The sequence below is a fragment of the Leopardus geoffroyi genome, chromosome B3, assembly GCF_018350155.1.
Source record: "Leopardus geoffroyi isolate Oge1 chromosome B3, O.geoffroyi_Oge1_pat1.0, whole genome shotgun sequence".
In the NCBI taxonomy this organism is placed as follows: domain Eukaryota; kingdom Metazoa; phylum Chordata; class Mammalia; order Carnivora; family Felidae; genus Leopardus; species Leopardus geoffroyi.
The window spans coordinates 71,004,967-71,031,119 of NC_059337.1; the positions used below are offsets into that span (position 1 = coordinate 71,004,967).

General features: G+C 36.7%; 1 protein-coding gene across 1 annotated transcript; it reads right to left on the reverse strand.

Annotated features, from left to right (window-relative positions):
* Nucleotides 1-17,701: 17,701 nt before the first annotated feature.
* Nucleotides 17,702-18,696, reverse strand: LOC123582222 (olfactory receptor 4N2). Its single transcript, XM_045448474.1, has one exon. The coding sequence runs from the start codon at nucleotides 18,623-18,625 to the stop codon at nucleotides 17,702-17,704; it is 924 nt and encodes a 307-aa protein (XP_045304430.1). The 5' UTR covers nucleotides 18,626-18,696.
* Nucleotides 18,697-26,153: the final 7,457 nt, after the last annotated feature.

Sequence of the window (26,153 nt, forward strand, 5' to 3'; positions counted from 1 at the left end):
CCTTCTCTTCTGAAGGATAGCCTTGCTGAATAGAGTATTCTTGGCTGCAGGTTTTTTCCTTTCAGCACATTTGAATATATCACCACTCCCTTCTGGCCTGCAAAGTTTCTGCTGAAAAATCAGTTGGTAGCCTTATGGAGTGTCCCTTGTATGTACTATTTGCCCTTGCTGCTTTAAAAATTCTTTATCATTACTTCTTGCCATTTTAATTATTATATGTCTTGATGTGGACTTCCTTGGGTTGATTTGGGTGGTGGCTTTTGTTCCTCCTCCATCTGATATCTGTTTCCTTCACTAGATTAGGAAAGTTTTCAGCTATTATTTCTTCCAATATGTTTTCTTTCCCTTTCTCTCTCTCTTCTACTGGGATCCTTATAATGTGAATGACATTATGCTTGATGATGTCACTGAGTTTCCTTAACCTATTTTCATTTTTTATTCTTTTTTCATTTTAGCTTGCCTGCTTTCCATTACCCTGGCTTCTAGATTGCTGGTCCTTTCTTCTGCCTCTTCTAATGTGCTATTGATTCCCTCTAGTGTGTTTTTAATTTCTGTTACTGTGTTCTTCATCTCAGACTGGTTCTTTTTTACATTTGTGATCTCTTTTTTGAAGGTCTTACTGAGATTCTCCACTCTTTTTTAAGTCCAGTATCTTTATAACCATCACTTTGTCTTTATCAAGCATATTCCTTATCTCCATTTAAGCTTTTTTGTTGTGATTTTGTTCTGTTCTTTCATTTGAGACATAATCCTGTCTCCTTATTTTGTCTAACTCTGTCTGTTTCTATGTATTAGGAAAGCCAGCTATGTCTCCTGATCTTCACTGTAGTGCCCTTTTGAAGAAAAAGTCATGTGGTACCTTGTAATGCACATACTCTCTGGTCATCAGAATCAGGCTCTCCAGGGGTGTCTTCTATGGGTCCATGCATCCTAGTGTTCTGGCTGAGCCATGTTTCCTTCAGATCAGTTGGCTGCATGGCCCACTTTGGCTGCTGTGGGTGCATAGGGCAGGGTTTGGTCGTGTGCTGTTGAGAAGTCTGAGGCTTCCATGGGCTTATAGCTGGGCAGTGTCAGCAGTCAGGCTAGCTGTCCGCACTCATTCTGTCAGTCTGTCACAGTTACTTGCACAGTGAGCTGCAGGGTACTCTCCCTGGGCTGCCCACTGAGAGATTTTTGTTTGTTAGTGGAGCTGGCATTCAGACCAGTTACTTGTCTGCCGGAACTGTGGGCACTCTGCTGTGTGTGGTTATCTTCCCTACTCCTCAGGACAGGAATCACTTTTGGGTGACACCAGTCCCTGCTGGGGCTGCCTGCAGGGTGTGTCAGGGCAGGAGCTGCTTTACAAGGACCCCTGTAAGTGGGGCAGGTCTGCCTGGGAATGCAGGGGTGGGGAACATGGTAGCAAGATAGGTGAAGAGTGTTCATGCTGGTTCTCACAGTGCTGGCCTATCTAGGCTGGAGGAGGGGAAGAGAAATGGTGCCCATCAGCACTTTTATTTTTGGAGAAGTCTTCTAAAACTCCCTGCCTTTCCTGGATTAGTAAGTATATCTCCTTCATATACCCAGGCACTTTTCAAACTACTGCAATATGTTGTGTTTTCATTTGGTTATGCTGGCTATATGGTTATATGTTACAGTAACTCAGTTTCTTATTGCCCTCCAGCACTCCTAGAGGCTATAGAGCTAATAAGCCCACTGATTTTTAAAATACTTGGAGTTAGTGTGAGTCCCCCATGCTTGGGGTGCCTGGAGAGTGGTCTAATCCTCTTTCTTCTCCCATGGGTGATTAGTTTCTTAAAGAGGTTTGGTTCCCAACCACATCTCTGCCCCTCCTACTCTTTTTAATGTGACCTCTTTACTATATGATTAACTGTAGAAGATCTGTTCTGCCAGTCTTCATACTGTTCTCAAAGTTAGTTGTACAGATGTAGCTGTTATCTCAGTGGGTTCAGAGGCTGAAGGATTCTCCTACTCCACCATTTTCCTGACCTCCAGCAACAAGTAAATAAGGTTTTTTTTTTAATTAACAAAATAATTCCAAAGTTTGTCTAGAGGCAAATAACTGGGAATAATATTTTGGGCCACCTGGGAGGCTGTCTTTAAACCCCACGTCAGGCTTTGTGCTGATAGCTCAGAGCCTGGAGCCTGCTTTAGATCCTGTTTCCCTCTCTGTCCGTCCCCAGCTCACACTCTGTCTCTCTCTCAAAAATAAACATTAAACAAAGAAAACAAAAGAAAAATAATTGAAAAAGTAATGGCTTAGGGACTTTGCAAATTTGATAAAAGCTATTCTCACGTAGATCCAAAAAAAAAAAAAGGAAAATCACTATTTTATATGTATACATAAAATAATGTAATTGCTGAAAATCAATGATAAAAATGAAAAATTGTAAAGCAGCCAGAGAAAAAATAATACATGATACATAGGGAGAAACAAAGATGCATGACTACAGATTTAGTAGTCATTCTTCTAATAAATTCCAAAAGTATGCACAAATAAAAAGGCAATGGGAGTGGGATATTTGAAATATGAAAAGAAGGTGCGGGTAGCAGGACTCTGTCGGCCCAGAATTCTATTCCTATCAAGAAACTCATTCAAAAAAATAAGAGTTTTCAAAAACTGAAATGCTGAAATATAATTCATTATAAGTAGACCTGTACTCAATGAAAGCTAAAGGCAAGTTTTCATGTAGAAGGGAAATGATATCAGATGTGAATCTGAATATACAAAAGGGAATAATAAAATATTAAATATATATATGAGTAAATATGTAAGAATTTTGTTCTCATTTTTAAACTCTTTAAAGCAAAAATAGTAACAACGTGCTGTAGGTTCCATAATACATATAGCAATAAAATGTATGAAAACAGTAACACAAGGGAACAGGAAGGCAGAAATGGAAATATACTATTCTAAGGTTATAATAAAGTTATATTAATTTGTAATATAGAAATTAAGAATGCATATTCTTAAGAATGCATACTTAACAATGTAAATCCTAGAACAACCTGGAGAAAAGAAAAAAAACAATATAGCTAATTAAAGAGAGAAAAAATAAGAACAAATGATACAAATAGAAAAAAAAGCACAAGATGATTTAAAAACAATACTGATGAGTACATTAAGTATAAATGAAATAAACCATGTATTATGGAGTAACCATATACTGGAAACTACAAGTGTGAGCCCTAAATATTTTTAAAAATTAATATCCACATCTTAAAAAGTAAACTGATGAAATTAGTTTAAAAATATTTTATTCAACCAAGTATATCTAAATATTACTTCAATATGTAGTAGATGCAATCTTTTTTATATACTTTTTCATACTAAGTCTTTGAAATCTGATATGTATATATAGCACACCTCAAGTCAGACTAGCCAGAATTTCAGGGCTAAATAGTTTCATGGGGCTAGTAGTTACCTTATTAGACAGCGCAGGCCTAAATACTCCAATTAGACTTTTCAGAAGTCATACGGACTTTATAAGAAAAAAGGAACAACTTTTAGCTCTTTAAATAAAATAAATCAATAAAAAAGATGGTGTTACAAGAAACCCATTTCAAATATTAAAGATGAGTTCAACATCTAATAAAAATCATACAAATATGAATTAAAAGTCTGAAATGACTATATTAAAATCAACAAAGTAGACTTCAGTACAAGTAATATTATGAAAGAAGGGAATAAATGACAAAGAGGTCAATAACTGAAGAGAAAATAACAATCCTGAATATGTATGCATCTAGTAATAGATCTTTGAAATACACAAAGCAAAAAGTGGTAGAATTAACAGGAGAACTAGAGAAACTACTTACATATTTTAGATTTCAATGCCCCTACCTCAGTAAATGATTGAGTAAACAGAAAATTAGTAAGTATATAAAAGACTTGAACAACATTATCAACCAGCTTGTTTTAATTGAGACATCTAGCAACTGCACCAAACAGCTTCTTTTAAAGTGTTAGGAAATATTAAGGCCTTAATAAATCCAAAAGATTTGAAATGCAAAATATGTGTTTTAATTACAATGCAATTAATTGATTTGGAAATCAGTAAGAGAAAGCAGTCTGAAATATCCCAAACATTTAGAAATGTATTTCAAAATACATTCTGTGTATTTTGAATACAGTGTATTTCAAAATAAGTTGAAGAAGAAATCACAATAGAAATGAGGAAATATTTTTAAATGAATGAAAATGAAAACATGACTGATCAAAATTTATAGGATGCATCTAAATCAGTGCTTAGAGAAAAATGTATGCCATTAAATGCTCATATTAGAAAAGAACAGTTGGGGCGCCTGGGTGGCTCAGCAGGGTTAAGCATCCGACTTTGGCCTAGGTCATGATCTCACGGTTCTCTGGGGTTGGAGCCCTGCATAGGGCTCTGTGCTGACAACTCAGAGCCTGGAGCCTGCTTCAGATTCTGTGTCTCCCTCTCTCTCAAAAATAAGTAAACATTAAAAAAATTAAAAAAGAAAGAAAAGAACAGAACAGTCCTCTCTGGCATTCTGTCCTGCAAATTATACATGTTGAGTTCTCCCCCTAGAAACTCAAGTCCTTCTTAACACAGAGTCTGCAGACTTCTCTGTTTCCTGTCCTTCATTGTTCCCCAGAAATTCTGTCAGGAAAATAAGTTAGGAAACCACAGAACTTACCTGTTTGGTTTTTGGTTTTACCATTTGTTGCCTGATGTTTAGTGTCTTGAAATCTTTTTGGTATATTTTTTTTCTGTTGCTCTAAGCAGGAGGGTAAATTCAATTCCTGCCTCTCCATCTCAATCAGAACCAGAAATCCTGGTTTTGAGAACTGGTTAAAAGCTTTAAATATAAATGACAGAGTTTATTCACTTCATATGGCGATAGTGTTACAAATTGTATGGATAAAATGAGCACAACTATTTTTAAAAGTGAGCAATTCACATGAAAATTGAATACATGAAAAAATATAAACACTGTTTGCAATTGTTAAAATAGAAACCTCTACTAGATTTAATACTTTGATCTTTTCTAAATGCAGATCTTTAAAAGAGAACAAATACTGGTGTTAGAAATAATGAGGACAGATAATTTCATATATTTTGGTGGAAAATTAAATTGATAGAATTTCTATGTATATATCAGTGTTTATACCTTGTGATCTAATAATTGTGCTTCTAAAAATTTATTCCCGGAAAATAATTAAATAATTGTGAAAAGTTGTATTTAAAACAATTAGAAAAATTTTTTTAATGTTTATTTTTACGACAGACAGAGAGTGTGAGTGGGCAAGGGGCAGAAAGAGTGGGAGACAGAATCAGAAGCAGGCTCTGAGCTGTTAGCACAGAGCCTGATGCGGGGCTCGAACTCAAACTGTGGGATCATGACTTGAGCCGAAGTCAGACACAATCGACTGAGTCACCCAAATGCCACTAAAACATTTTTATATGAACTTAGCTTAAAATAGCAAAAATCTAAACTTAGAAAGGCAGAGATTAAATATCAAAAATGATAAATACATTGTTATTTAAAGAGTACTGTGACCTGTATGTACTTCTTTGAAATATAACTGTAATATTAAGAGAAAAGAACAAGTTTTAAACTCTGAATATAATATGACCCAATTTTAACAAAATAGTAACTTATTTATATAAGTTACAAAATTTATATAAGTTACAAAATTTTAATATTAGGTATTTCTGAGTATTTAACTTTCACATTCTTTAATTCATTGGATGAATGAATGCTTTCATGGATGTTATATAGCATCATGAAGAAAGAATAAAATAAACATATGGGACATAGGTCATGTTAAAAAATAATAAGTGCGGGGCGCCTGGGTGGCGCAGTCGGTTAAGCGTCCGACTTCAGCCAGGTCACGATCTCGCGGTCCGTGAGTTCGAGCCCCGCGTCGGGCTCTGGGCTGATGGCTCAGAGCCTGGAGCCTGCTTCCGATTCTGTGTCTCCCTCTCTCTCTGCCCCTCCCCCATTCATGCTCTGTCTCTCTCTGTCCCAAAAATAAACGTTGAAAAAAAAATTAAAAAAAAAATAATAATAAGTGCTATGAAAAAAAGTAGTGCACAGAAGGGGGATACAGAGTATTGTGGAAATGCATTGCAAATTTCAATAAGGTAGTCAGGAAGGTTTCACATGGAAGGTGACATTTGTGGGAAGGTCTGAAAGAAATTGTGAAGTGAGTCATGCCAGTATCTTGGGAAAGCACATTCCAGACAGAGGAAACAAGTCAGAGGTCCTAAGGAGGGAGTAGCCTAGCATGTTCCAGGGTCAAGAGACAAGTTAGGCTGAACAGAGTCAGTGAAATGGGCTGTAGTAGGGTAAGAGATCAGAAAGTGAAAAGGCGTAGGAATTGGGGCATGCATACAGGGTCATATGGACTTTGTAAGTAAAAAGGAACAACTTTTAGCTGTTTAAGAAGTCATTGAAGATCTTTGTTTCAAGTTTTTATTTAAATTCTAGTTAGTTAACATATAGTATAATACTATATGTAATATAGTAACATATATGGTAACATACCAGTGCTCAACACAAGTACCCTCCTTCATACCCATTACTCATTTAGTCCATCCCCCACCCACCACCCCTGTATCAACCCTCAGTTCTCTATAGTTAAGAGTCCCTTATGGTTTGCCTCCCTCTCTCTTTTTTTTCTCCTTCCCCTATGTTCATCTGTAAATCATATGGTATTTGTCTTTTCTCTGATTGGTTTTGCTTAACATAATACATTATAGCTAGATGCATGCACACACACACACACACCCCTATGTATTCCACATCTTCTTTTCCAATCATCAATGGACATTTGGGCTCTTTCCATAATTTGGCTATAAACATTGGGGTGCATGTGTCCCTTTGAATCAGTGTTTGTGTATCCTTTGGGTAAATACCTAGTAGTGCAACTGCTGGATTGCAGGGTAGCTCTATTTTCAACTTTTTGAGGGATCTTCATACTGTCTTCCAGAATGGCTATAGCAGTTTGCATTCCTACCAACAGTATAAACAGGTTCTCCTCTGCATCCTTAATAACATCTGTTGTTTCTTGTGTTAACTTTAGCCATTCTGACAGGTGTGAGGTGATATCTCATTGTAGTTTTGATTTATATCTGCCTGATGATGAGTGATGTTGTGTATCTTTTCATGTGTCTTTTAGCCATCTGGATGTTGTCTTTGGAAAAATGGCTATTCATATCTTCTGCCCATTTCTTAACTGGATTATTTGGTTTTTTTGGGTGTTGTGTATCTTAATAAGAGGAGAGATATGATACATATTTTAACCAGATCATTCTGAGAAAAAAACTACAATAGAACATGAGCATAAGTGAGACCAGTGAAAAGGCTATAGCCTTAATGTAAGCAAGAGATGATGGTTTGGGCCTAGCTGGCAGAATTTGAGGGAGAGATGATCTAAATCGGTAATTTTATTGTCATAAAAGTAATCCAGACTTGTTAATATATTCTATTTCCAATCTAAGAGAAAATATTTCTAAAATACTATGAATCCAAGACTTTGGGCCAGAGACTAAAAAGATGGAATTATAGTTTTCTAGGTTGGGATGTGGGGTAGGAGGGAGGTTGTGATGAAGGAAGATTAGGGGTCAGTCTGGAATGTTATATGTGAGGTGATATTAAAACACGAAAGTAGAGCTGTGGCAGTGGCATAAGGCTGCTGGGTAGAGGAGCTGAGAGTTTATGAGAAAGATATAAAGAGAAGTTATCAATATTTCTTAGATGGAATTCAAAACCAAGGAAGCTTGGTAGCTAAGGAGAAACTCCCAAAGAAGAATGAGGAACAGCTGGCTAAGTGGAGGCGAGACTATGAAAGTGAAGACTTTTGATAAGGCAGTGATGCACTATGTCAAACGCCATTTAGAGGCACTACACTAATGCAAAATATTAATGGGGGGGGGGCGGTGCGCCTGGGTGGCTCAGTCAAGAAATCAACTTCGGCTCAGGTCATATCTCACAGGCTCTGCACTGACAGAGCCTGGAGCCTGCTTCAGATTCTGTCTCCCTCTCTCTCTCAAATGAATAAACATTAAAAAATATTAATAGGGGAGCATATGTATGTATAGTGGTGGGCAGAAGGTGTATGAGAACTCTATTTCCTGCTCAACTTTTCCATAAACCTAAAATCACACAGGAAAAGTCTACTAATTTTTAAATCTAAACAATGTGTGAGGAGCTTTGCTGTAAAAAAGAAGGGGGAAATGAGATAATATGTAGAGGGGAAAAGGCAGTGAAGTTTTATTTAATATGAAAGAAATGTGATTATGTACCTAGAAAAAGAATCCAATTGGGAAGAAAAAGTTAATGGTGCAAAAGAGAGAAAAAATAATTACCAGAATAATTGCCTTTAGTAGCAGAGAGGATGAATTCTGATGCATAGATCAGGGAGTTGACTTTTGTAGAAGCAGTACCAAGCGACCCAGTTTCAAGAGAGATGAAAGGGAACATGGTCCCAGATGCAGGTATATGGGTAGATGTAGTGGTATGGGCTTGAGCAGTTCTCTTCTTGTCTTAGTGAAATAGAAAGCAACATGATGGGAGTGGAGCTGGAAGAGATATTTGAGAAATGAGAACGTTTTTTAATAGCCTGAATATTTTTACCATGGATATGATTTATATTTATGAGTATTTTAACTTTTGATTAGTTTTTAAATACAAAAAAGTCCTAGACTTCTTTACATTTTTGGTTACGGTGTACTCATACGAGACTTGAATTTGGGTAAGTTTAATGGGGCAGAGAGGCAGTAGTAGAAGAAGCTTCTATTTTGCTAGAGGGGATCTGATAGGTACACAGTGCTCTGGATCATTCTCTTGGCTCAAGTCTTATGGTTAATGTGGTGGTATTTTTCAGATAACAGAGGGCAAAGATTGTAGCAAGAACAGCCAGCCCTCCTGACAGCCTAGGTCTTCTGTGTTGTTGTGGGAGACATCTCTGGATGCCCAACTCATTGTCTGTTCTAGACCTTCCAACTATTTTGTAAACATGTAATCCTCTGTATTAAATCATACTGTGTTTAAAATAACTAGAATAGTTTCTGCTGTCTGCAATAGATTCATAACTGGTCCACCAAAGAATTATTATACTTAGTGTGAAATCAACTAGGGATGAGATCAACAAACATCTAGGAGTCATAAAAAACTGCCAGGAGTAATCATGAAGTTCTGGGAAAAATTGAAATGTTTCCAATACCTTTTCACATGAAAATAGCCAACTTTGGGCTTCTGGTCCAAGATGGCCATGTAGGAAGACCTTGAACTCACTTCCTCCATAAACACATCAAATTTACATTTATTTATACAGCAGTTTCTCCTGAAGAACTGAGGGCTGACTGAACAGCTTCTGCATAAGAGCAGACAGCAAAAGAAAATGGCAGGAGAGACAGAGGCAGGGTCATGAAGGGAATGCCCATCCCTGAAGCTGTGAACTGCAGTGGCAGGGATAATATTGAGGGACTGTGAACAGATTCATCTGCCTTGGGGCATAGAAAAAAAAAGCATAGCTTAAAAGAACAACTAGTATATAAAAGATCTAACCCTGGGGCTCTACCAAATGGCCAAAGGAGCCACTGGAACTCTCTCTGGGTTGGAGGATCTGAGTTGGTGAATGCCAACCAGTTGACACTCCACCTCCATCTCAAGAATGGAGACTGCAGGATCTCACTGCTGCCTCAGTGAGCCCCAGGCCCCCTAGCCCACCCCAGCCCTTTACACTCAGGGCCACAAAATAGAAGTACAGTTCAAAGCAACTAGCATATAAAAGACCCAGCCTAGAACTCTACCAAGCAGCAGAGGAGACTGTTGGAACTTTCTGTAAGTCAGAAGGGCTGGTGAGAACCATGGTTTATACTCCCCCTCTCCCTAAATAACCTGAACTGAAGCAGGGTCTAGGTGCCCTAAACAACCTGCTGCCTTAGGGCTGGTATGGGCTGGGGGACCCGGTGCTTGCTAACTGTGCCACCAAGGTGGCTACAGGTTGTGACACACTGGGACACCCCTAGTCAGCACTCACTATAGCTGCAGCGTTTGCATCAAGGTGACACAGAGGCAAAGCACCCTAGAACACTCCATGCCTGCATCACTTCAGCATCAGCCAGCTTGCTAGGGCTTCTCCAGTGCAGAATGCTCCCGGACTTCCCAGCTGATAATGCCAGCCTTGACTCCGGTAACCCCACCAAGGTGCTCCCTATGTGGAGTACCCAAGACCCCCCCCCCCCAGCCTGTGCCTACATCAGTTCCAGCCACTCCACCAGGGCACTCCCTGCACTGGGGACTCTGGGACACCCTGGCTCTTATCCATGTCATCTTGAACTGTCCTGTCAGGGTACACTTTGAATGGAGAGCCAAGGGGATAAACTGGCCCATACCCATTGCAGCTTTAACTGTCCTGCCAGGGTGCTTCCTGTGCAGAGTGCTGCAGGATCCCTAGCCTGCACCCCACCTTGGCTCCAGCCACCCTCCTGGGGCACCTTTGTGCAGAGTCCTGGAACACCTTAGTTTACACTCCCTTCAGCTATCCTGCCAAGGTGCCCTATGTTCATACAGCACCAGAACATCCCAGCTTGCACCACTTCATTTTCAGCTACCCTGGAAGGATATCTTCTATGTGAAGAGCCAAGGGACCATAGAAACCCATGTCTGCTTCAGCTTAGTAGTCCTTTCAGGGCACCATCTGCAGACAGAGCCCTGGGGTCTCTAGGTTTGTACCCACTTCAGCTTCAACTGTCCTTCCATAGTGCTGTCTGCATGGAGAGCCCCAGAACCTCCCAGCCTGCACACTGCCATAGCTCTAGCTGCCCACCAGAGAGCACAGAGCAGAACACCCCAACTTACAACCACTTCAACTTCAGCTATCCTGGCAGGGTGCCTTCTGCACATAGAGCCCTAGGACTTCCTAGCTTGCACTCACCTCAGCTTCAGCCATCCTGCCAGGGTGTCCTCTGTACTTATAACCCCAGGACCCCTCCTGCAGCCACTTTAGTTTTAGTTTTTCTGCCAGGGCACCTGCTGCATGGAGAGCCCAGGTACTGTTAACACCAACTCATGCCTACTTTAGCTTTAACTGTCTTCCCAGGGCTCACACTGCATAGAAAGTCCTGGTACTCCTCGGCTTTCACCTCCTTTCGCTTCAGCTATCCACCCAGGGCACCCACTCCCTAGAGAGTCTCAGGATAACTCCAACACAATTCCACTTCAATTCTGGACATCCCAGTAAGGCCGACCCAGCATGCAGTGCTCCATAGCCCCCACCCCATGCCAGCCACAGCTCCTGCCAGCCAGCAAAAGTCACCTAGCACCCACAATCTGCACAGGTTACAATCACACATAAGACCATTCCTTCAAGAGTAAAAGATTTAGCAGTTCTACCTAATCCATAGAAACATAGAAAGTCAAGCAAAATGGAGAGACAGAGAAATATGCTCCAAAAGAAAAAAAAAAACTCAGAAAAATAACTAAATGACAAGCATATAAACAATATGCCTAAAAAGAATTTAAAGTAATTATCTTAAAGATGCTCACCAGACTGCAGAAAAGAGTGGAAGAACTCTGAGATGTTCAACAAAAAGACAAATATAGAAAGGACCCAATCACAGTTGAAGAATATAATAACTAAAATAAAAACACTAGAGGGAATAAACAATAGATTATTGGGTGCAGGAGTACAGATCAGTGATCTCAAAGACAGGGTAATGGAAACCACTCAAGGTGAACAGTGGAAGAGAATTTTTAAAAATAAGGACAGCTTAAGGGATCTCCTAGAAAATATCAAGGAAATGAACATTTGCATTATAGCTTCCCCAAAAGGAAAAAAGAAAGAAAATGGAGAAAACACTTTTGAAGAAATAATAGCTGAAAACTTCCCTATGGAAGGAAATAGACATCCAGGTTTAGGAATCCCAGAAAGTCCCAAACAAGATGAATCCAAGGAGGTCCACACCATTACATAATAATAATTAAAATGTCAAAGGCTAAAGAGAAAAATTTGAAAGCAATGAGAGAAAAATGGCACAAAAGAAACCCCATAAGTCTCTCAGCTTATTTTTCAGCAGAAACTGTACAGGCAAGAAGGGAGTGGCATGATATATTCCTAGTGCTTCAAGGAAAAAACCTACAACCTATACTACTCTAACCAGCAAGAGTATTCAGAATTGAAGGAGACTTAAAGAGTTTCCCACAAGAAAGTTAAAGGAGTTCATCACCACTAAACTGACCTGACAAGAAGCGTTAAAGGGAATTTTTTAAATGGAAAAGACCATAATTAATCATAAGAAAATTATGAATGAAAAGATGTAAAATATGACAGTCTACACATAAAACATGGAGGAGAGAGTAAAAATAAGAGGTATTTCTAGAACGTGTTTGAACCTAAATAACCATCAACTTTAGTGACTACTGTATATTTAGGATATTATATATGAACCTAATGGAAACTACAAACACAAAAACTATAATAGACACAAAGCAAAGACAAAACAAAACACAATACTACAGAAACTCATCAATCACAAAGAAAAAGAAAAAAAGAAACAGAGAAGAACTACAAAAACAAGTGGAAAACAACAAAATGTCAATAACTACATACATATCAATAATTTAACATTAATGATCTAAATGTTCTAATCAAAAAACATGGGGTGGTGGAATGAATAAAAAAGACATTGATATTCTTTGTACAAGAGGCTTGCCTCAGACCTAAAGATACATACAGACTGAAAGTGAAGGGATAGAAAAACATTTGCCATACAAATGGAAGAAAAAAAAAAGCCAAGGTAGCAATACTTATATCTAACAAAATATATTTAACAGAGACTAGAACAAGAGGCAAATAAGGGCATTATGTGATGATAAAAGGGATCAATCCAACAAGAGGATATAACAATTGCAAATATCTACATACTCAACATTGGAGCACTTAAATACATAAATCAAATGTAAATGGGCATAATGAGAGAAATTGATGGTACTACAATAACAGTAGGAAACGTTAACATTCCCCACCCCCTTACATCAATGGATAAATAATCCAGGCAAAAAATCAGCATAGAAATGGTGCCTTTGAATGACACATTAAACCAGATGGACATAATAGATATATACAGAACATCCCAAAACAAGAGTATACGTTCTTTCAAGTGCACATGAAACATTCTCCAGAATAGATCACATGTTAGGCTGCAAAACAAGTCTCAACAAATTCAACAAGATGGAAATCATACCATGCATCCTTTCTGACCACAATGGTATGAAAGTAGAAATCATAACAAGAAAAAAAAAACAACTGGAAAAAACACAAATGCATAGAAGCTAAACCACATGCTACTAAATGACCAATGGGTCAACAAAAAAAAAATTTTAAAGAAATTTAAAAAATACACGAGACAAGTGAAAATGATAACACAACGGTACAAAATCTCTGGGACACAGCAAAAGATGTTCTAAGAGGGAAATATATAGCAGTACAGGCCTACTTCAAGGAGAAAAAAGTCAATCTAACCTTACACCTAAAGGAACCAGAAAAAAGCCCAAAGTCACTAGAAGAAAGAAAATAATAAAGATCAGAGCAGAAGTAAATAACATAAGACTAAAAAACAATTGAAAAGATGAACCCAAGAGCCAGTTCTTTGAAAAGATAAACAAATTGATAAACTTTTGGCTAGACTATTAAGAAAAAAAGAGGACACAAGTCATAAATGTAAAAGAACTGACACCACAGATATACAAAGGATTTTAAGAGAATACTATGAAAAATTATATGCCAACAAATTGAACAACCTAGAAGAAATGGATACATTTCTATATACATATAAATTTCCAAAACTGAATCAGGAAGAAATAGAAAACCTGAACTAGCCAGGTATAGTAACAAAATTCAATCAGTAATCAAAAAACTACCAATACATATATGTATGTGTACATGTATGTTGAGTTTAGAGGGAAGATACCTCAACATAATAAAGGCCATATATGAAAAACCCACAGCTAATACCATACTCAATGGTAAAAAACAGCTTTTCCTCTAAAATCGGGGACAAGAGAAGGGTATACATTATCACCACTTTTATTTAATGTAGTACTGGAAGTCCTAGCCACAGTAATCAGAGAAAAAAAAAGCATCTATAAGGAAGAAGTTAAACTTTCACTATTGGCAGATGACATGATACCATATACTATACATACTATATACACTATGGAAAGCCCTCAAGACTCCACCAAAAAAAGTACTAGAATAAATGAATTCAGTAAAACTGCAATATAAAAACTTAATACACAGAAATTCATTGTGCTTCTATACACTAATAACAAAGTAACAGAAAGAGAAATTAAGAAAATAATTCTATTTACATTTTCACCAAAAAGAATAAAATGCCTAGGAATAAACTTAATCAAGGAGGGGAAAGAACTGTACTCTGAAAACTATAAAATACTGATGAAAGAGTTTGAAGATGACACAAACAAATGGAAAGATATACCATACTTATGGATTGGAAGAATTAATGTTGTTAACATGCCCATACTATCCAATACAATCTACAAATTCCATGCAATCCCTATCAAAATACCAACATGATTTTTCATAGAATGAGAACAAATAATACTAAAATTTATATGAAACTACCTAAGAATCCAAATAGCCAAAGCAATCTTGAAAAAGAGGAACAAAGCTGGAGGGATCCCAATCCCAGATTTCAAAACAATATACTACAAAGTGGTTATCAAAACAGTATGGTTGTGCCACAAAAGAGACAAATAGATTAATAGAACAGAATACAGAGCTCATAAGTAAAACTGGACTTACATGATCAATTAATCTATGACAACAAGGGGCCAAGAGTATACAGTGGAGAAAAGATAAGTCTCTTCAATATTTGCATTTTGCATTTGCTACTTGCAAAAAAAAAAAAAAAAAAACTAGACCACTTTTTTTACACCATAAACAAATATAAAATCAAGTGGATTAAAGATCTACATATGAGACTTGAATCCATAAAACTACTAGGAGAGAACATAGGCAGTAATCTATTCCACATTGTCTGTAGCAATGTTTTTCCAGCTATGTCTCCATACGCCAGGGAAACAAATATAAACTATTTAAACTATTATAAACTATTATAAACAAATAAGTTTTAGCACAGTGAAGGAAACCATCAGCAAAACAAAAAAGCAACTTACTGAATGGAAGAAAGTATTTGCAAATGACATATCTGATAAGAATTAGTATCCAAAATATATAAAGAACTTATTCAACTCAACACCAAAAACACCCCAAATAATCAAATTTAAAAAATGGGAAAGGACTTAAATAGACATTTTTCTAAAGAAGACAGATGGATGACAGACACATGAAGAGATGCTTAATATCACACCAATCACCAAGGAAATCCAAGTAAGAATCACAATGAGATATCACCTCACCCCTGTCAAAATGGCTAGAATGAAAAAGAAAAGAAATACTAAGTTTTAGTGAAGAGATAAAGGAACCCTCATGCACTGTTGGTAGGAATGTAAATTGATATAGCTACTATGGAAAACACTACAGAGGTCCTTCAAAAAATTAAAAATAGAATTACCATATGACCCAGTAATTTGACTACTAGGTATTTAACCAAAGAAAGTGAAAACTCTAATTTGAAAAGATATGTGAACCCCTATGTTTATTGCAGCATTATGTACAATAGCCAAGATATGGAAGCAACCGAAGTGCCCTTCGATAGATGAATGTATAAAGAAGATGTGGTACACACACACACACACACACACATTATATATATATATAATATGCATATGCATATATGTGCATATATAATATGCATATATATTGCATAATGTATGTATGTGTAACATATACATGTTATATATATGTAACACTATGTATATAATATATAGTGTGTGTGTATATAATATAGCCATAAAGAAGGATAAGATCTTGCCATTTGTGACAACATAAATGGACCTAGAGTGTATTTTAAGTGAAACAGACTTATTTCACTTAGCACAATACACTCTAGGTCCATCCAGGTCATTGTAAATTGCAAGATTTAATTCTTTATTATGGTTGAGTAATATTGCATTGTGTGGTGTGTATGTATATGTATGTATACACACACACACACACATACATACATACACACCACATCTTCATCCATTCATCAGCCAACGGACGTTTGGTCTCTTTCCATAATTTAACTATTGTTGATCACGCTGCTATAAACATCAGGTGCATGTATCCCTTTGATATAGTATTTTTGTATTCTTTGGGTAAATAAGCCAGAGAGACAAATACCATATGATTTCACTCATGTGGAATAAACAAGCAAGTAAAGGGGGGAAGAATGAGAGAGAGGTAAATCAAGAAACAGACTCTTAATTATAGAGAACAAACTGATGGTTACCAAAAGGAAAGTTGGGTTAGAGGGATGGGTTAAATAGATGATGGGGATTAAGGAGTGCACTTGCTGTGATGAGCGCCGGGTGTTATATGGAAGTGTTGAATCACTGTATTGTATGTTACACTGCATGTTAACTGGAATTTAAGTAAAAACTTAAGAAAAAAAAGATAAGGACAAATACAATATGATTTCACTTGTATGTGGAAACTAAAAACAAATGAATAAACAAAGAAACAAAACACAGAATGACCTATACATATAGAGAACAAACTGATCGGTGGCAGGATGGAGAAAATGGGTGAAAAGGAGTGGGAGATACAGGTTTCCAGCTATGGAATGAAAAGTCAAGGGAATAATAAGTATGGGATAGGGAATATAGTCAATGGTTTGTAATAGTGTTGTGTGGTGACAGTAGCTACACTTGTATTGAGGATGGCATAATATACAGATGTATTGAATCACTATGTTGTACACATAAAACTAATTTAATATTGTGTGTCAACTCTACTCAAGAATTTTTTAAATTGTTTTTTCCTTCATCTAATTTAGAAAAAAAAGTTGGCAGTTTAATTTTTTTCAAAATATAATCCCTCTTGATAATTTTTCAACTCTTGATATCTGCACAGAATCTTGAGTTTACAGCCCTAAGACATTTATAAAACTGCATATGAGAAATCATTCTGCTGCTTAAAGCCTTAGAATGGTTTCTTATTATAATTACAAAAAAATTACAAAAAAAAAACCCTCTTTATATTCACTTCATAGACTCATGTGTGTTGAACACTACCTTCAACTCTAATCATTTTCACATTCACTTATTATACCTCAATTTGAACTTTGTTGTATTCTTCAAATATACCAAGTTCATTACCTAATCTTCAGGTTTATGTGCTACCTTTTCCCTCTGCCTAGAATGCTCTGTCTCCTGATGTTTGCATGGTTGACTGTTTAGTTCATCTAGTTATTAGCCAAAATGTCACATCCAGAAGAACACCTTGATTAAAGATGGAAAGTGAACTTACAATGTTCACTCCACACTTTCTATTATCTATCAATCCTTTTGCTTTTTTAGTTTCTGTATCTCTTCCTGAAACCATTCTGTTCATGTTTCTATCTTTAATGTCTATTCCCACTAGATTGTACCTTAAGGAGAACAGTGACTTTACTTGTTTCATTAATAACTCTTTCTCCTAGTGCCTAAAATAGTACCAACAAAAATGAAAATGCTCAATAAATGCAGTATTTGGAAATGGATAAGTTAACTTCAGAGGAAATTCTCTGGTCTTGATTTTCTTTTCTTTTTCCTTTAATTAGGCTATGTGCTGATTAAACAGCCTCCTCATGGAAGTTTTTACTTCCTGGTTGCGAAGTGTATAAATCACAGGATTCAGCAAAGGAAAGATCACTGTGTGAAAGAGAGAAACCACCTTGTCAGCTGGGAAGGCTCTGAAGGGGCGAGTGTAGATAAAGATGCCAGGCCCAAACATAAGAAATATAACGATGATATGGGTGGTGCATGTGGATACGGCCTTGCTCTTCCCCTCAGAGGAAGATCCATGTACACGACAGAGGATGACTGCATAGGAGGCCAGAAGCCCCAGGAAGCACAGGAGGGTCATCAGGCCACTGTTGAAGACCATTAGAAGCTCCACCACGAAGGTGTCTGTGCAGGCCAGCTTGATGACCTGTGGCACATCACAGAAGAAGTTATCCAGTTGGTTTGGGCCACAGAAGGGCAAGTGGAGGATGAGGGCCACCTGGATAACGGAGTGGACAAAGCCTCCAAGCCACAGGGCCAACAACAAGGCATAGCAGGCTCTAGGGTTCATGACTGTGGAATAGTGTAAAGGCCGACAGATGGCGATATAGCGGTCAAAGGCCATCACAACAAGGAGTAACCCTTCCCCTCCTCCAAGGAAGTGCAAGAAAAAGAGCTGAGTGATGCAGCCCCTGTAGGAGATTACCTTCTTCTCAGAGAGGAAGTCCACCAGCATCCTGGGAGCCACAATGAAGGAGTAGGATGCATCCAGGAAAGCCAAGTTGCCCAGAAAGAAGTAGAGGGGGGCTGTGAGACCAGGGTCTGATCTGATGGTGAGGATGATGAGGAAATTTCCAGGAAGGATGATGAGATAGAAAATTAAAACTAGGACAAAGACCAGGAGCTGAATATCTCGAGACTGGGTGAGACCAAGAAGGATGAATTCTTTCACCACTGTGCTGTTGTCATTTTCCATCTCTGTCTGCAGTACATCAAGAAGCAGAGTTCATTGTTATTACTGTTTCTTCTATCTAGACCCTCATTCCTGTCCAACTAAAAATATTTGACATATAGATCACATTAGCTTAAAACAGGTCTCAGCCCTCTCCAGTATCCTGGGTAAACTCCAAACCTTTCATTAACTCCAGATTTAAAGCAAGCAAACTAACAAACAAAAATACTGTTCTTATACCACAACTCTTATTCCCATTCAATCATGTGCTTCTATAGAACTGCTCTCCACTTTAAGAATCTGACATCCTGGGGCACCTGGGTGGTTTAGTTGGTTAAGCATTTGACTCTTGATTTTGGCTCAGGTCCTGATCTCATGGCTACTGTGATGGAGCCCTGTGTCAGGCTCTGTGCTGACAGCGGGATACCTGCTTGGGATTCTCTCTCTCCCTGACTCTCTGCCCCTCTCTCTCTCTCTCTCTAAGTCAGTCATTATATTTTAATTTTATTCTTTTCAAATGCTACTTTTTAATATGTATAATATAAATTAGTATCAAGGCATATATGTACTGTATAAATAAATTGCATATACTTAAAGCACATGTTCAAAAAATGTTTTGCTATGGATATGAAATGATCTAAGATTGAAAATTGCTCATCTACAGAAAAATATAATGTAATATATGCCAGTACTGCCCTATGCTATTTATGCTAAATAGCAGTTGCTTTAAGTAAGTTTGTGGCACATGGGGTGCCAAAAAAAATGCTAATGAGTCATTAGTTATAAAGGAAAGACAAAGAGAAGAGTGAGGGAGAGAAAGAAAAGAGAAATAGAGAAGCCAAAAAAAAAACCCAAAACAAAACAAAAAACAAAATAGTATGTCTATACAGTGCATTGTTAGGGTACATATTTTAGAAAACATTAAAAATATCTGTTTTAAGTATCTCCAGAGCTAAATAGAGTGGATAATATACAGGTTTCCATGTATTACTTGCAACCACAGGTGGAATTTATGAAAGTCATACTTCGGTATATTGATCAGTATATATGCATGATATACATATACACAAACACCACACACACACACACACACGGAAAGTGGGACCTACACATAATTTTAATAAAAAATTTGTAGACTCTCTAAATTAGCTTCTCTGCTCACTTCTTAACTTTTCAACATTTCAGCAGCCATTTGTCTCAACATTCATTCCATAATTTTCCTATAAAAAATACACCAAAGAATGTAAGTCAAAGCCACCCTTAGATTTTTTGCATCCCACAAACTCAGAGTGTATTATTTCGTGATGTGTGTTTAAAGATATCTCTAAGACATCAGAGGATTTCTGAAGGTCTTTGTGATTAAGGGTTATAGGCTCTTCTCAGCCTCTTTCCTGTCTTTCACCTCTGTTTTTCAACTATTACCTAAACAGATGGTATTACACACTACCTGACATATGTGATTCATTTTTATCCCATAACCTATTTCGTATATGTGCCTTCTGTACCTGTGATTCTGAAATGGTGGCTGGCATAGATGCAGAGACTATGAGATGAGCATTTTTCTAGGTAAAATAAATTTCTGGACAAAATCTACAAATTACAGCCCTCTTCAGAATAAAAATATCCCATTTTAGCCCATTAGTCGGAAAAGGATCAAAAATCTAAATCCTTACCACTCTATCTCCAATTTTCCTTGCCATTTCAGCTAATACATACGTTCTTCTCACTGTGGCAATGATGATATATTATAGAAGTAGGAAGGCAAGGGAGAAGGGCTGCCCTCATTTTTAAGGTGGAAACCAACTGTGCAGGCCTGGAGCGCCAACAGTGGTCGACCAGCCCCTGGAGCCAGGTGTAGAGACCAAAGGGCCTTACTTCCCCATCTCTTTGAAACATTTACTCATGCTTCCTTCCTAATGTTCCCTCTATTCTCCTTCTCTCCCCTTTCACTCATCACCAAGTCTTCATTTTCCTAATTTATTTGTATAAATTTGTTTATGGTTTCTTTTCCCTTTTTAATTTATTGAACTCATTTTCTCCTAATTTTCTTTCCCTATTTACCTGGCTTTCTATAAATCTAACACTGTATCATTTTCTCTTCTTTCTCCCTATCATTTATTCGTGTTCTCTTCTCTCTGAAATTTTTTCACTCTCTCTGCTTGTCCCCTTGTTCACTGCCACTCCACTATATCCCATGCCTCTCTTGCCATTATATCTAAAAACAAGAGGGGCGCCTGGGTGGCACAGTCGGTTAAGCGTCCGACTTCAGCCAGGTCACGATCTCGCGGTCCGTGAGTTCGAGCCCGGCGTCGGGCTCTGGGCTGATGGCTCAGAGCCTGGAGCCTGTTTCCGATTCTGTGTCTCCCTCTCTCTCTGCCCCTCCCCTGTTCATGCTCTGTCTCTCTCTGTCCCAAAAATAAATAAACGTTGGAAAAAAAATTAAAAAAAAAAAAACAAAAACCAAGGGGTGCCTGGGTGGCTCAGTCGGTTATGCATCTGACCCTTGATTTCAGCTCAGGCCATCATCTTACAAACCATGTCAGGCTCTGCGCTGACAGCACAGGGTCTGCTTGGGATTATCTCTCTCCTTTCTCTCTCTCTCTCTGCCCCTCCTCCACTGATGTGTACTCTCTCTTTCAAAATACACTTTTAAAAAATTAATGTTAATCACTTCTTGGCCTTTTGGCTAAGATCAAGTGTAAAAATTAATATAAATATGAAACAAAAACCATATTGTTTCCTTTCAGACAAAACAAGCAATACATATGCTTCCCACCATCTTCCATTCTAAACAGTTGGTCTACAAAATAAAATGTGTAAGTCACTTTTCAGTACTAACCATTTTCTCTTGAATGGTATCCTTACAGTTTACTAAATCTGAACCACTCATTAATACTTCCCATTCCCTCATATATTTTTTTTTTACTGCATATAAGTGAACTTGATAAAATGAGATGCTTTACCTTTTTGAAAAGTAAATTTCATTAATATCATTCTAATGAAATGAATATATTTAACAAAGTTTCCAAAAATTTGAGTGTAATGTCTGTCAGCATATTAATTGAAGCTTATAAATTATTTAAGTATAAATTAATAAGTTCTATATATCCTTAAAAATGTGGATCAAGCTGAAGAACATGATCAAAAATTTAATACTGATGCTAATGATGGACATATAAAGCACTAAACAAATGTGTTGGTCTTCAGCCAGAAAATTCTCTCATCAATGAAATGAGATGGTTAAATTAAAATACTTCTAAATTCCCTAGCTTTTTAGGAAATAATAAACAATGTAGAAATATCCTTGGTTTGAAGTCCTTTTATATGATTCTAATACCTTTTTAGAATGAGTAAGTGTTGGCTCAGCAATTCACTAAATGTATTACCCTAGGAAAGTCACCCAGCTTTCAGAAGGCTGAATTTTCATTTATCATATAGAATAATGTGTTGACTCCTTCTGTCTGACAGGGATATAAGGATCAAAGGAGATAATAATAATAATAATTAACTTATTCCAGTGTGTTTAAACCAAAGCTAACCCTGCAAATCTGTAAATGTTACGAGGTAGCTCTACTGAGTGGACATATTGCCACGAGATCCTTTGTCAACGGCTGCAGGGTAAACCCTGGGTGACAGCTGCAAAAATCTGATTAATAGAAGAAATTGTGGAAGTGCAATAAAGCCTTCATATAAGTCATTTGTAGATCAAGCTTTTCTCAGTTTTACAAGCTTTCTCTCAGTTACCCTATGTTGATGAATAATGGAACCACAGACAATAGAAGAAACTCTCAAATATGTTGAGTATGGAAGTTAAGATATCTGCGCTAATCTGAAAAATCATAAAATCTGTTAAGTTTTTCCCCTGAAGACTTTAGCCTAACTTTCTGTATCTTCCTTCCTTCCATCTGTACTTCATAAGGAAAATAAAACACATCAGTCATTTATATGCTCCTTGGTTTTAACATCAAATGTCAATTCGCTGAAAGTCACTGATAATTTCACTTAACTATGACAAGAGAATGAAAGTTTTTGTCCACCATTAAATTCTAAGCATCAAGAGATATGGAAATGTATTAGAGGAGACGGTAGAAAATGCCACTCTGCTGAATTTAGGCCTTTGCCTCTGCTATTCCTACTGAAACTCTGACCTCTGTTCCATTGTACTCCAGGGCAGGAGATGGAGCAGAATAGCTGTAATACCTTCTCTGTTGTTCTTTCCTTCTTGTTTCTTATAAATACAAATACTGCTCCCAGCCCCTGAAATTTGAGTCTCCAAGGGTTTTATGTAATTCTCACAGAGTAGCCATCCTTCCTCTCCTGCTAAAAACATTAACTGGCCATTCTTATTGTTCATAAATATTTGTTCTCACATACAGAACGCAGCTTTTGAAACCTCCTTTAACTCTTTGTGATGCAATGGAGAAAGTGCTTTGGACACTTGAGACTACCACAACTCTACTGAATATTTCCAGAGGGAGCTATTAGAATGTCAACTAAATCAGGCATGGGGAAATACCAGAGCTTTGTAAGAGATAAATATTTTTAAATGAATCACATAATGCCACACTGGGTAAATTCTGAATTTTAAAACCAAAATCCTATCAGTGAATGAGATAATAAACCCTATTTGGAGGCATATTTATTAGGTCAAAAGTAAAGATCAAGAAAAATCAATTTCTATTTTAGAAATCAAAAAAAATGTAAATGAAAGATTAATATGTATACATATACATGATATACACATACACACATACATACATATACATCAAGAAAGCAAGCAAGGCCAGGATGAGAGGGTGAGGAAAGTGAGGTATTTGCCTTAGGCATAAAATTTACCAGGGTACCAAAAACTTTAATAATCAAGATAAATAATATTTTAGTGCAGTATTTTGAAAATAAAAGTTAATGTGAAATTATGAACAGAATAATCACATTTTTTAATAAAGACATAAAAATTACAGATTTTTCCCTTTCCATGAGATTCCAGTATGGCCCAGCATGACATTATTATTGATACTGTCTTTAAAGTTTGGTATTTATTTTGGTCATGATGGATTTTTATAATTAATTTTGATTTTTTAAAAATATTAATTAAAACATTCTTTATTACGAAGTTGGTAAGTTTTTTGGTTACTTCCTTAGTTTTTGCACTCAAGGCAAGTGCTTTACTCATTCTCTAGCATCACCATGATCTGACCCTGAAAGCAAACAATGTGGCTAAGTCAGTAATGAGCTTGTAAGATTTAACACATTGCTGTGATGAAGACATAAGCAGAGAGAATATTAATGCTTATGAAGACTTTGAAGGCATAATTCTTCTTAGAGAAAAGAACTTTTGGTGTAAGATAGACCATTTCCTCAAGGGAAAGTGACTTCCCAAATAGGATGTGAAAAGATATATCATGATCTCAGTATTTGTTGTTTATTCACTTTTACTCTGCTCGGCAAAAACAAAAATCAATAACTTTTTTTTTCCATTGAAGATTATTAAAGTAAAAATTAAGGGTCAGAGCAATTAAATGAAGCTTAATTTTCTTTTTTTATATCTGATTGTTTTTATTGTTTTGCTTTAAAGGGAAATCTGAGTTTATGAGTAACTTTACAATTGAAAAAATGAATATACTCTTTGTAAACTAAATATAATTCATAATCAGATATGTATTTGTCCTAATCTATTTGCAGCTCTAAAACACAGTGTGAAAAGTAGAAAAAGGAAAAAAGAGAAAGAGATAAAGAGAAATTTAGAATGATCAAAATATAGGACAGGAAAATAAAGTAGACATAAATGTAAAGATAATTATATATATAATTGTATAGTAACAGCCCCATCTTGGAATAGGTTAGAGTCGTGCCACAAAAGACTTAAAAAGGTGATATTTTTCAGGGCACCTGAGTGGCTCAGTTGGTTAAGTGTCCCACCTCAGCTCAGGTCTTGATCTCATGGTTCCTGAGTTTGAGCCCTACTTTGGGCTTTGTGCTGACAGTTCAGAGCCTGAACCTGCTTTGGATTCTGTGTGCCCCTCTCTGCCCTTCCCCTGCTCATGTGCACACGAGCTTGTGCCCGCGTTCGTTCGTTCTCTCTCTCTCTCAAAAATAAACATTAAAAACAATCATACACATGAAAATAGCCCATTATAGTGAAAAGATTGCCAGGCAGAAAGCAAAAGCTAAGGACATAATCCTGGCTCTAATCTATAAATGTTCAATGGCTTTGGAAAATAACACTACTTTTCTCAGACTGTTTATCCATCTATAATGGGGCATTTTTTTATATTAAGATACTGAACTATTTATCTCTATTGCTGAGTTTTTTGACACTCCCTTAGATTCCGCACCAAATTCAAAAATCACTTACTGTCTACCATGAGCCAGGTAGTATTTTAAGTGTCAGCAATGCAGTACGGACAAGACCAACAACAACTCTGTTCTTTGGAATTTTACATTCTAATGCAGGGAGACAGACAATAAACAAACAAGCAGAAAAGAAAACATCAGATAGTAATGAATGTTATAATGAAGATATAACAGTGTGTTGGAGAAAAAGACTGCTATTTTAGATGGAGTGGTGGTCAGGGAAGGTCTTTCTGAGGCAGTTTCAAAAGATGAGTTCTGAATGTCTAAAAGAAGCCATTCTAGAAAGAAGCCACCAAAAAGAAAGATCTGGGAACACCTGTGTGGCTCAGTGGGTTAAGCATCTGACTCTTGATTTTTGCTCAGGTCTCATGATTCATGGGTTCAAGACTCACAAAGGGCTCCTCTCTGATGGTGTGGAGCCTACTTGGGATTCTCTCTTATTCCCTCTTTCTCTGCCCTTCCCCCACTCATGCTGTCTCGCTCAAAATAAACAAATACACTTGAAAGGAAAGGAAAGGAAAGGAAAGGAAAGGAAAGGAAAGGAAAGGAAAGGAAAGGAAAAAAAAGAAAAGAGAAAAGAAAAGAAAAGATCTGGTGTGCTGAGGAATAGAAAACAGGCCAGGATGCCAAGATAGTGAAAAAATTATACACAGAGACGATTCCTTCCCATCTTTGTCCCCTATCTATATTCCCCCCCAACACACAATTCAGAGTAGGTAATAGCTATTATTCTCTCTGTATCTTCCCCAAACCATTATGCATAAATAAGCAAATGGATTGTATATTCTTTTCTCCCTATTAATAAACAAATGTGATAAACATCCCAAAATAGGGAATTATTGAAATATATTTTAATAACAGCATACAAGTCAGTACTTCACAGGTCTTTAAAATTATATATATATAAATTATATATTTATATAATATATGTTATTTATATAATGTATAAAATTATATATAATGTAAGTATATAATATATATCATGCATAATATAAGTTCTAGAATTTTTAAGCTTATACATGTTGAAAATTGTGGAAAATACATTTCAAAATATTATATATATTCTCTGACCTTTTTCCTAATTGTGTATATTCCTCATCAATTCCTTTCTACCACAGTCATGTTTTAAATTATTGTTATTAACATAATCACATAATATAAAACTCTATTATTATCTCCTGTTTCAAAATTTCCAATT